Source organism: Grammomys surdaster, unplaced genomic scaffold (assembly GCF_004785775.1).
Source record: "Grammomys surdaster isolate TR1022 unplaced genomic scaffold, NIH_TR_1.0 126531, whole genome shotgun sequence".
NCBI lineage: Eukaryota > Metazoa > Chordata > Mammalia > Rodentia > Muridae > Grammomys > Grammomys surdaster.
In genome coordinates this window covers 9,108,190-9,120,379 of record NW_021621323.1, presented here as the reverse complement: position 1 = coordinate 9,120,379, position 12,190 = coordinate 9,108,190, and the positions used below count along the sequence as shown (strand labels likewise).

The 12,190-nt window shown below is 40.8% G+C and overlaps 1 protein-coding gene across 1 annotated transcript in view; it reads left to right on the top strand.

The window, feature by feature from the left end:
• The window catches only part of Tbck (TBC1 domain containing kinase), a 149,582-nt gene that overhangs the window by 101,678 nt on the left and 35,714 nt on the right, over window positions 1–12,190 (top strand). The window contains exon 24 of the mRNA XM_028760363.1: window positions 8,324–8,499. Within this exon, the coding sequence (XP_028616196.1) occupies window positions 8,324–8,499 (176 nt within the window). The remainder of the gene's footprint in view (window positions 1–8,323; window positions 8,500–12,190) is intronic.

Below are 12,190 nucleotides of genomic sequence, written 5' to 3'. Positions count from 1 at the left end.
TTACCATCCTTCTTAAGATTTATTTTATCTTTTACCCTTTTAAACATAACCTTTACTGTTTTGAGATTTTGTCCTAATTTCTTGACAATGTTATGCTTTTGTTGTTTGTTTTTGGAGACAAGGTCTAAATATAACTGGTTGGCCTGAAACTCACTTGTAGATCAGACTGGTCTCAAACTTGGCCATCTGCCTATTCTTTTTCCTGAGTGTTAGGATTAAAGGTATGTACCACCAGGCCTGAGTGACAAATAAATGAATTTTATTATAAAGGAATGTTAAATCTTATTGAGTGTCCTTTCTATAAAGGAATGTTAAATCTTATTGAGTGTCCTTTCTATATCTGTTGAGGTGATTCCTCCATTCTGAGAGGTGAGTCACAGTGGCCGATTTGTTTTATTTTTGAACCATTACGCCATCACTGGGATGAGTCATACTGAACCCTGGTCTGGTTTTTTTATTGTGATACCGAATTTGTTTGCTACTGTTTTATAGAGAACATAGGCATTTATAGCCACCAGGGTATATGTTTTTAGTTTTCCTTTGTGTGGGATCTGTGTATGGTTCTGATACTAAGTTAATGCTGGCAGAGTTCTTCCCATTTCAGTTAGAGAAGATGTTTAAGAGGAATTTGAAAAGTCATTTAAATATTTTGTGTAATTCAGCAACAAATCTTTCATGTTCTTGAGGCTTTTCTCAGATGGGAGATTTTAATTATTCAGTATTGCTGTTCATTATTTGCATATTTAGATTTCCAATTTGATACTATGTATTCAGAAATGTACACATCTCTTGTAGGCTTTCCACATTGTTAGTATCTAATATGGGTTTCTCATGGTCCTTTGTATTTCTGTGCTGTGAAAATCCTTGTTTTCACCTCTGACTTTGAGTTTTCTCACTCTTCCTTGTTAAAGCAGAACATTTAGTCGGTCTCATTTACCTTGTCAAAACCCACAGCTCATTCACTCCGCATGGTGGTCACAGGGCATGGTGGCCCTTGTCTGTCATTTCCCCACTGTGGAGACAGGGAGATCTAGGTCACCTTGGCTGCAAAGGCAAGGCCTGTCTTACAAACAACATCAAACTGCTTTGATTGATTTTACTTTTTAAAATTTCCGTTCTGGTTATCTGTCCTTTCTCTACTTTTGGGTTTTCTTTGTTCTCACTCCAGACTGTTAGGATGTGCTGAGGAGTCGTGTGAAGTAGCTTTCCTTTTTTGATCTGCCTGTAGACTACTGCATGCTTCTCTGTAAAGTGCCTCTTTGCCCAGACTTCATAGATTTTGGTATGTTGCAATCATTTTCATTTGCTTATAGCATTTTGTATTTCTTTTTAAAGTTTCCAGTTAGCATTGGTCTTATAGTAGCATGTTACTGAATTTTCATCTACATGTATACTTTCTAATATGGCCAAGCTGTGCTTCTCTTCCATTATGAGAACATGACATGATTTCAGTTTGTTTTCTTTTGTTTTCCTTTTGAAGATGTATTCATTTTATTTATGTGAGTGCACTTTTCAGACACACCAGAAGAGGTCATCAGATCCCATTACAGATGTTTGTGAGCTACCATGTGGTTGCTGGGAACTGAACTCAGGACCTTTGGAAAAGGAATCAGTGCTCCTTAACCACTGAAGCATCTCTATAATTTCAGTTTTTAAAAGTTTATTAAGACTTAGCTGGGCAGTGGTGGCACACACCTTTAATCCTAGCACTCAGAAGGCAGAGGCAGGTGGATCTGTGAGTTGGAGGCCCACTTGGTCTACAGAGTGAGTTCTAGGCCAGTCAGGGCTATAAAAAGAAACCCTGCCTTTTGAAAACAGCCTGTGTTTAAAACGTGTGTGTGTGTGTGTGTGTGTGTGTGTGTTTGATGTATTAGGTTTTCATGTAAATGAAAATGTGACAAAAATACCTGACAGAAGATCTTAAGGGTAGAAATATTTGGTTCCTGGTTTTATCAGTTTCTTGACCTATATGCTTGAGCAGAATATGACAGTGGAAGTGTATACTGCGGGACCAAGGCAAAATATTGTCCTCATTAACAAGCTCACTTCCTCTAACTGGGCCCAACCTCCTGACCTTACCACATCCCAATAATGTCATCATATTATGAATCAACTAATCTCTACACTAGGTTAGTACCTTCATATGCAAACTGACTGTGAGTGCTGCAGTTTCCTGCATACCATGAGGGTGCCCCAGCAGGGAGACTGCTGAGCTCTATCCGTGTGGCTCTGTTACCTGGGTTATTACCTTCCTGACTCAGCCTTGTGTAGAGCTGCACAGCGTCCTTGCTGGTCTCAAGTTTTCCCTCCCTCTCCTCAAAGTACACATTTTCTTTTGTTCCACACCAATCACCACTATCCTGGCTACACTTTTGTCTATTTTTCTTCTAAAAATATTGTATTTGTTTATTCTTAATTTGTGATTCAGAGATCAAATGAGTCGTAAAATTACCTCTGAGATTCTTTTATCATCAATAAGAAAATATGAAACATGAGAGTTAATTTAATTGAAAGGCAGCTTCAGATTTGTCAATTCCATTCCATAATACTCACCATTACGTTATAAATTCAAGGTACAGCTTCATGGTCTCTGGTTTTAGGCGTGGCTGTGATATGAATAGCTTTGCTGATCTCATTAAAATGCCTTTACATATTTGAAAGAAGTTAGAAATACAGCTAAATACATTATGGACTTTGGTGCTTCTGTACCCAAATTCTCATGAGAATTGTCTGGTTTATAGTGCATTCAAATAAGTAATTAGTTATTAGAAACAGCTGAGTATCCCTCCTTTGTTTTCTGTGTTTTCTGCTGAAACTTTTGAGTCTTTTAACTTGATATATATGGTTGGCTGTCATGATAGTAAATAAAGACTGTGTCCTAGTTTATTCTCCATTGCTATGATAAAGACCACAATCCATCATCAAGGGGAGTCAGCACAAGAACTGGAGGCAAGAACTGAGGTGGGAACCATGAAGGGACTCTGCTTATTGGCTTGCTCCCCATAGCTTACTCAGTCTGCTGTCTTATACAAACAAGGACCATCAACTCAGGGGTACTACCACCCACAGACAATGAGCCCTCACACATCTATCATTAGTCAAGAAAATGCCCACAGATTTGCCTAGAGACCAAACTGACAAAAGCATTTTCTCAAGTGAAGTTCCTTCTTTCCAGTTTGGCAAACAACTAGCCAGCAAATATTTCATCAAAATTAAGAGTAAGAATAAAACAAGCACTCGGCTGACCTCACTTAACACCTTGTTCTTGGTGTGGTCATTAGGAAGGAATAGGTAGAACTACAGACAGTGGTAAGTAGCCCCTTCCAAGAAGTAGATGTTCCACCTCCAGGGGGGAGTGGAGCCTCGTCCTCTTCAGGTTCTGCTTTTCAGGTATCAGGTTCTGCTTTTATTTGAAAATTGCTTCCAGAGACTTCTATACAAGTAAGCAAGTATAAGCAGCTCCTACCCTGCCTACACTATCCCCTTGCCCCTGTCTCAGAACCCCACCCCACCCACACTGACACTTATGTTCTTGGATTACTACCACCCCCATCTTGTCCATCCTCTCAGAAACAGCTGTAACTGTGTGGAGTGGTACTTGTACTTGGTTTGGTGCTATGTTCTCACAGGTCTGTCTGTATGTGTGTGTTCTGCTTACGAGGAGGCCTGCAGTGATCACCACTGAGTCTTTTTTAAGTAAACCTCAAAGAACAGAGTACTAAACAAGTTCCTCACTTGTGTCCAAGGAAGGGAGTGGGTGTTTGAAAGTTTATTGCTGCCTATCAGAAAGGAAGTCACAGAACACTAGAGTTAAAATAAATAATAGTGTCTTTAAATTTAGTCTTCTTTCTTCAATTAGTCATCATAAAACTGAGGCCCAGAGGATGAAATACCCCAAGCTGATACTGTAAAGCAAAGGGAAAATTACTGTCTCTGAGGAAATTTAGCCTGCACTCAGTTTCTATAGAGCACATCTGTGAAATTTTCACCATAAAATCCTCAATCACTGAGAAGAATTCTGTCTCTCCTCTCCATATTTCATACTCACATACATTATCTCTCCTCTATTTAGGGGAACAAACCCTGTCCTGTGTGGAAAATGCGTTCTGCAGCCTCCGGAGCGTAGCAGCTACCTCTGACACTGTTGAGGATGCTCTGGCTGAGTCTTAGGAACCTCCAGTCCTCTAAAAATGAGATAAACTTTAAAAGTGCTACTGGAGCAATACAGTGTCTTAAATGGATGGGAAATTATCTTTGGAGATGATGGGGCTTTTTAGAGCGATGTTTTTAAAGTCGCTTTTCTCTTAAAGCTTGAACATGATAGTTTATGTCTGTACCTTTTGCAGAGGACTGTCCTCCGCACATGAACTTGAAACACTGAGCACTTTAGTTGTCTTAGTAATGACATGGAGAAAAAGGAGAACTGGTTGAAATTTTTTAAAAAAAACATTTCAGCTCTGCTTTTAATACTACAGAATTTAAGGTTGTCTTTACAGTATATAACTATGCCTGCCAAAAATCAATATGTCTGTAATTTTTCTTTTTTAATTAGTTTTTTCTTATGAATTTAATTACAATTATCTGCTGACACCTAATATGATCCTCCAGCTGTGACTTCTCACAAATTTCTGTTCCTGTCTCTAGCTATATTCTTAATATTTTCAATGTGATGTACTCTGGGAAGCTGAGTTTCACGTGTGTAAATAGGAATTTGCCTTTTCCTTACTCGTTGTCTTTTTTCCAGTCTCATGTTTAAAACTTTAGGGCCAAAATGTGTTCATCATGGTATGATCCCCAGACCTGTTTCTTTATTTCATATGTCTTCCTTTCTTCCTTTCCTTTTGCATTCATTCACCCAGTTTCCCTTAGCAGCTATGTCATCTCCACTTTCTTGTGGTTTATGAGATGCAAAAGCCTTTGCGAGAGCTCCTTCTGCAGTGGGAGACCTCTGTTGTGAGTCACAGAGCAGGGTCGGTGACCCAGGACACTGATTAGTTACTGGGGAATTGAACTGGGTGAGGAAGGGGGGTTGTATTTTAAACAAGAGCCTTACTAAAATTCCTGTTTCACTCATATTAGCTTGAAAGTGTGGGGGGGGGGGTAGAAAGCTTTCTAGTGCATATATATATATATATATAATATGGATGAAATTAATATATTACTACATATACATATATGCATTAGACATCATAGCTCCGAAAGGGAGAACTGATGCATTAGAAGTAAAAGCCCAGGTCTTTCACACAGTGTCAAAATGCAGTGCTTACAAATAGCAAAATATCTTGTTTCCATATTTAGATGCTTGGGACTTGGTGGGACTGACTATATAAATCCGTGCAGGTAGCCATTTCAAAGGTCTGGGCTACTATAGGGTTTTCATCAATAATCTGCCAAGTAAATTCTGACTCTGGGCAAACAAAACAATATGATTTTTTTTCTAAAATTCTCAGATAGATTTACATTTTGAACCTTTACTATCTAAGCTTGCTCTCTCCTGGATATGGTGATAAACAACTCTAATCTTGGCACTTAAAGGCTGAAGCTGGGGGTGGGGGGGTGTGGTTACAAGTCCAAGGTCAATCTGAGCAGCATGGCAGTTGCATATTACAAAGCAGAGAAGAGGCTGGGGGAATGCCCCTGCCCATAGTAGTGCAGGTACGAGAACCTAAACTCAATCCCCGGGGTGAAGTTAAAAAGCAAGCATGGCAGTATGCCCAGCTCTAGCCAGCCAGCCTTGCACACTCAACTGTCTCCAGACCAGTGACAGAAGACAAGTTGAATGGATCTCAAGGAGTGATATCTGAGGTTAACCTCTGGCCTAAACACAGACATGTACACACACCTGCAAGCAAACATGAGCCCACATATACATGTACACCCACACATTCACATACCCAAATGCAGCACATACACAGAAAGAAAAGAGAAAAAAGATAAGTTTTAATTGTTGAGAATTCAAATCTAGAAGTACCAAATAAATAATTCTGTACACATAAGGCTTATGTAATATTAAACAGTCAAAGCTTTCTTGTGATAAAACCTGAGTTATATGTAGTTATTCTAAATCCCTCTGCATCATCTGTAACAAAGACCGTGAGCTAGAGGCTCCAGTCTCAAGAAAAAAGCACCAACACACATGGTGCTAGCACAGGGAGGCAGATGGTGTGTGGAAGAAGCTCTGTTTTCCTCTTAGGACAAAGTTTATAATAAATGATAAAACCACTTAGGAAACTAAAAAAGTACTAGACTATGTATTTCATAATAATTTTACTGTGCTCTTCTTAGTGTAATTTGTCCTAATAGCTTCATTTGTTTTAACTCTGAAAGTCAATCTACAGAGGCAGCTGCATATATCATATTAAAATCCTTTTTTTGCATACATTCAGAGAAGGCTGGAAAGTTATGCTTTGTCTGTGATTCCTCTCCTGCTCTTAAAATTTGATCAGGCATAGTGGTGCATGCCTTTCGTCCCAGCACTCAGGAGGCAGAGGCAAGCAGATCTCCATGAGTTTGAGGCCATCCTTGTCTACAGAATGAGTTCCAGTACAGCCAGAGTGCAGAGAAACCTTGTCACAAAGAAAGAACTGTGCAGCAGGGAAAGGTGTCCCCACCCCAAACAGGAAGCAGCACTGGGAGAAATTAGGTCCTGCACCTTGCCTAGGCAGTGCTGGAGAGCTGGCCCCGTGTAATGTATGAGTGTAGGAGAGCTATCGGACTGACCAATTCAGATACCATTCAGGCCCAGATACAGGGCCTTGAATTGGGCCGCCCCAACATCTACCCATTTATAAACTGATAGACAACATGAAGGAGCTGGCCCTCCAGAACCAAAGCTGCAGGATATCCATGATATAGGGCAACAAGAGGATGTCTGAGAAGAGTCCTGGTGAGAATCCAGTATGGATAGTATAACAGAAACTAGAGGCCTTGAACCAGACCAGTGGTCATTGCAATGAGCATTTGCAAGTAAAGCTGTTTGTGAAGAGGGTATGCAGGGAGATGCACAGCTTCCACAACCAGAGTTTGGTTTGTTTGCTTTGCTTTGCAGGGAGGTTGCAAGAGCAGAGGGTGGATATGGAGAGACAGGGAGATGAGTTGCACTGGGGTCCGTGATGTGAAATTCACAAAGAATCAATAAAGAGTTTAAAAAAAAAAAAACTATGGAGCAATGTTCTTTCCTAAAAACCCAAGTACCCGTTTGGATGGAACAGAGCACTCTTTCATCAGAGAGAACACTCCTATAAAGTACTCTTCCTTATCAGCCAGGGAATGTCCTTCATGCAGATAATGCTTCTGTTCTAAATGCCACATCCATCACCAAGTGACTGCAGGTGGAACTATGCCAATCACAGCTCTTTATTTCCTCCCCAAAGATGTACATAGCTTCATATGGAGGTGGTGAGAAGCACCTGCAAGACGGCAGTCTCACAAGAAACGCACAGCGAGGCTGATGTTAAAGCTCGCTTTTAATTTCAAAATATTTAAGTAGCTTTAATTCTTAATATTAAAGCTTAGCCATTTCCATTTCTGTTCAGATATTAACAAGGTAAATGGACAAGTGTTTTACCACTAAAGATTTTAGGGCACAGTCAGAGAAACTCCAGAGACGAAAGCTGACATCAAATTCCAGTTGAACACATTTTTGGTTTTATTTTCATAACAAATTTGTCTGGTGAATGATTTATATGGTTTATTTTTTTTCCTAGAATACTAAGTTGCGGATCCAGAGTAGAATTACAGAATAAAACTCAGAAAATGAGAGAACAATTAGGCTCAATTTTGATAGTGACTAAGCATATACATATTTCTCCTTGATTACCATACTATCAGTTAAGGAAATGTTAAGAACTCTTTGTGGGTTTCTTGTTGTTAGTTGTTTGTTGTTTTAGGGCCTCATGCATACAGGGCAAACAGGTTTCCACTCAGCTATATTCCCAGCCCTAGAAAGCACTAATTCTCAAGTTACATCCCAGAGGGTTTCAAAATCAATAGTACTGTTCAGTTAATTTTTGTTGGGTTAAATTTATTGCATTGCTTACTGTGGGGATATGGGGGTTGTGGTAATATTTCTCTGTACTAAATAACACCAAGAATGACTGCTAATATCTTTGGTCTCAATTAGCCACCTACCATAGAACAGGTGAAAAGATGAGACCTAGTGGGACGGTCTTAGGTCTGCTTAGAAGGCAGCACAGTTATACTACAGTTTCCCAAACTGAGCTAGAGTCAGCTTCTCCTTGGGCTATACTGAAATATATCTGCCTATAGTTTGTCTCTATAAAATTATCAATATTTTTGTTCCTTGTGCCCTTTTCTTTTTCAGTCAAGAGAATCCATCCCTTTAAGTGATCTGAAATCAGAAGTATCACCCCGGATTTCAGCAGAGGACCTGATCGATTTGTGTGAGCTGACAGTGACAGGCCATTTCAAAACCCCCACCAAGAAAACTAAGTCCAGTAAACCGAAGCTCCTGGTGGTCGACATCCGAAACAGTGAGGAGTATCCTTGGCTGTGGTTTCTTTCTTTTTTTAATTGGATGTTTTATTTACATTTCATATGTTATCCCCTTACCACACTCCCCACCCCCCGCCTAGGAACTCCCTATCCCATCACCCCTCCTCCTGCTTCTCTGCAGATGTGCCCCTAACTACCCCCCCATTCCCACCTCTCCACCCTCAAACTCCCACCCACTGGGGCGTCCAGCCTTCATGAGACCAAGGATCTCTTCTCCCACCTATGCCCGACAAGGCCCTTCACCCTTGCATATACAGCTGGAGCCACGGGTCCCTCCCTAAGTGCTCCCAGGCTGGTGGTTTAGACCCTGGGAGCACTGGTTGGTTGGTATTGTTGCTCTCCTCATGGAGCTGCAAACCCTTTCGGCTCCTACAGTCTTCACTCTAACTCCTCCATTGGGAACCCTGTGATCAATTCAATGGTTAGCTGTAAGCATCTGCCTCTGGATATGTCAGACTCTTGCACACCTCTAAGGAGACAGCTGTATCAGGCTCTTGTCAGCATGTACTTCCTGACTTCCACACGAAGTCAGCATCTACCTTTGGTGACTGCACATGGGATGGATACTCAGGTAGAATGGTCTCCAGACCTCCTTCAGCTTCTGTCCCTCACTTTGTCTCCATATTTGCTCCCTTGAGTATTTTGTTGCTCCTTCTAAGAAGGACCGAAGCACCCCCACTTGGTCTTCCTTCTTCATGAGCTTCATGTGGCCTGTGAGTTGAATCTTGGGTATTTCAAGGTTCTGGGCTAATATCCAGTAATCAGTGAGTGAATACCATGTGTGTTCTTTTGTGATTGGCTTACCTCACTCAGGATATTTTCTAGTTCTATCCATTTACCTAAAAATTTCTCAAATTCATTGTTTTTAACAGCTGAGTATAATACTCCATTGTGTAAATGTATCATATTTTTTGTATCCATTCCTCAGTTGAAGGACATCTGGGTTCTTTCCAGCTTCTGGCTATTATAAATAAGGCTGCTATGAACATAGTGGAGCATATGTCCTTGTTATATGTTAGAGCATCCCTCAAGCTCTACTACAGAGCAATAGTGATAAAAACTGCATGGTATTGGTACAGAGACAGGCAGGAAGATCAATGGAATAGAATTGAAGACCTAGAATTGGCTGTGGTTTCAAAGGGTGGCAGGGTCCTACTCCTGTGTCTTCCTTTCCTTATACAGAGTGTATGGTGAAAGCAAAGGACATTTCTGGGATGCCTTTAAACTTGAATAGCTAAGTAACCTTGAAACTGAGTGCAAAAATGGGAAATCTATAAAAATGTTTTCCAAACTCTACCCAGACATGGGGGGGGAGGGGCGGCAGGAATTGTGCCGTGGCATTAGAGGTCAAAGCAATGTTGCAGACCAAAGCCAGAGCACTGACTGTGCTACAAAGCTCTTTACCACTGATCTGTGTCTGTAACCTTCATACCTTTTTAAATGTTTATTTAGTTTCATTTTGTGTATGTGAGCATTTACCTAAAAGTATATAAGTGGAACTGAAACTATGAACACTTGTAAGCTGCTATCAAGGTACAGGGAACTGAATCTAGTCTACTGAAAGAATACCCAATGCTCTTAACTTTGGAGCCATCTCTCCAGGCCTGTACTTTTTCTTAACAGAGTAATTCCTAGCCAGGAGTTTTCTTTTTTTAAAAAAAAAGTATATGAAATATAAATGAAGACTTTAATAACTTTAAATTTTCACATTTATATCTTGTTCTAAGTATAAAAGCAATAAATTAGGGGTAGCCAACTGATGGAGTCTTACATGCCAAAATCTGCATTTCATGTGCATATTTTAGTCTCAGTTTTTTAAAATGAAATTCAAACCATGCTTTCCCAGAATTGCAAAAGCAGTGTGAAAAAAATCTTAGGTTACTTACAGTACAATTTAAAAGCCCACAGTCTCAAATATAATGCAATTTTTATATTTGTAGTTATTGTTGCTTCATTTGCTTTTTCAAACAGACTTTCACTTTATAGCCCTGACCAGCCTGAAGCTCACTCTGTAGACCAGGCTAGCCTTGACTCACAGAGCTTGCCTGCTTCTGCCTTTTGAGTGCTGGGAGAGAAGGTATGCATATCACCACACTCAGCCCATAACCCAGTCTGTTTTCAAATTCTTCCTTTTATTTTCTCTATAGAATTATAAGACCCTGAGTTTAGAGAAAGCAAAGGCATGATGTGCCTGAGCTTTACTGCTCTGGGTTACAGAGAGCTCCTTAGATTCTTAAAGGAGGGATAAATTCCAGTTGACTATCCAGAAGTTCTGATCTGGTGCTTCAAGAATTTAAAATCACTTTACTCTTTTTAACATTTTATTTTGTATTTTTCCTGAGCCTTTAATTAAAACCATTGTCTCTTAACTCATTAAAAAAAAAAAAAAAGGCTGGGAATGTGGCTTAGTACAGTGCTTAATATGCAAGCCCGAGGATCTGAGTCTGGATCCCTGAAGTCAGATAAGAAGCTGAGAGTTGTGGCATGTGCCTGTGTCTACAATCTCAGCACTGAGGCTGCAGAGACAGGAAGGTCCCTGAAGCTTCCTGGTCAGTCCATCCAACCAAATCAGTGAGCCCAGGTTTACCAAAGATCCTTCCCCCAAAAATGAGGTAGAGAATGACAGAAAATACCAACATCAACCTCTGACCTCCACAGGTGGACACACACACACACACAGAGAGAGAGAGAGAGAGAGAGAGAGAGAGAGAGAGAGAGAGAGAGAGAGAGAATGAGAATGAATAAAAATATGTTGCATTATGACACTCTTAGTTTTAAAAACTGTTATTATTATTATTATTATTATTATTATTAAAAACATAATGTACATACATAGATGCAGGCAAAACACTCATATACATTTCTATTTTTAAATAAGTAGAATATTATGTGACTGCTACATCTCAGATAGTTTCCTTTGATAATTTAATTACTTGAAATTCACAACATTCATTGTATGGAAGTGGTTCTCAGTCCAGGACTCTCAGCTCTCTCTGGTTGCTTTTCATGATCACACTCAGTTTATTTTCTGCAGGATATGTGCAGACAGAGTTAGAAAGCAGAGGAGGGAGCCTGAGCACTGTCCTGTGATGAGTAGGCTGGGCTGCCTTTATAGGGATGGTTCTGTCTTCCAAAGTTCTTAGACTGAAGTTGGAACTAGACTTAGCGACCTGACTTGAAGTGTTCAGTATCTATAATTGAACACTAAAGGAAAAGAGTCAGTACTGCTCTTTGCCGCTTGAGAGTGGGGTCGGCTCAAGACAATGAGGACGGCCTTCTGCCCCTGCCTGGTCCTCTGGGCTGGAGCAGACACAGAGTCGGTCTGCTCCCGTCCTGTTGAGAAACTGAATCCTGAGTCATCCAGGAGCCACTGCACTCAGAGCAGCTGGTAAGAACTCCATCTCACTCCCTAAACCCCAGAGATAGATCGGGGAGCCAGGGACATCCAGGGCACAGCAGCTACCCAAACCCCGCCCCTCCGGAATTCCACTTCCCTTCTGCCCCTGCCTGGTCCTCTGGGCTGGAGCAGACACAGAGTTGGTCTGCTCCTGTCCTGTGGAGAAACTGAATCCTGAGTCATCCAGGAGCCACTGCACTCAGAGCAGCTGACACAGAGTCGGTCTGCTCCTGTCCTGTTGAGAAACTGAATCCTGAGTCATCCAGGAGCCACTGCACT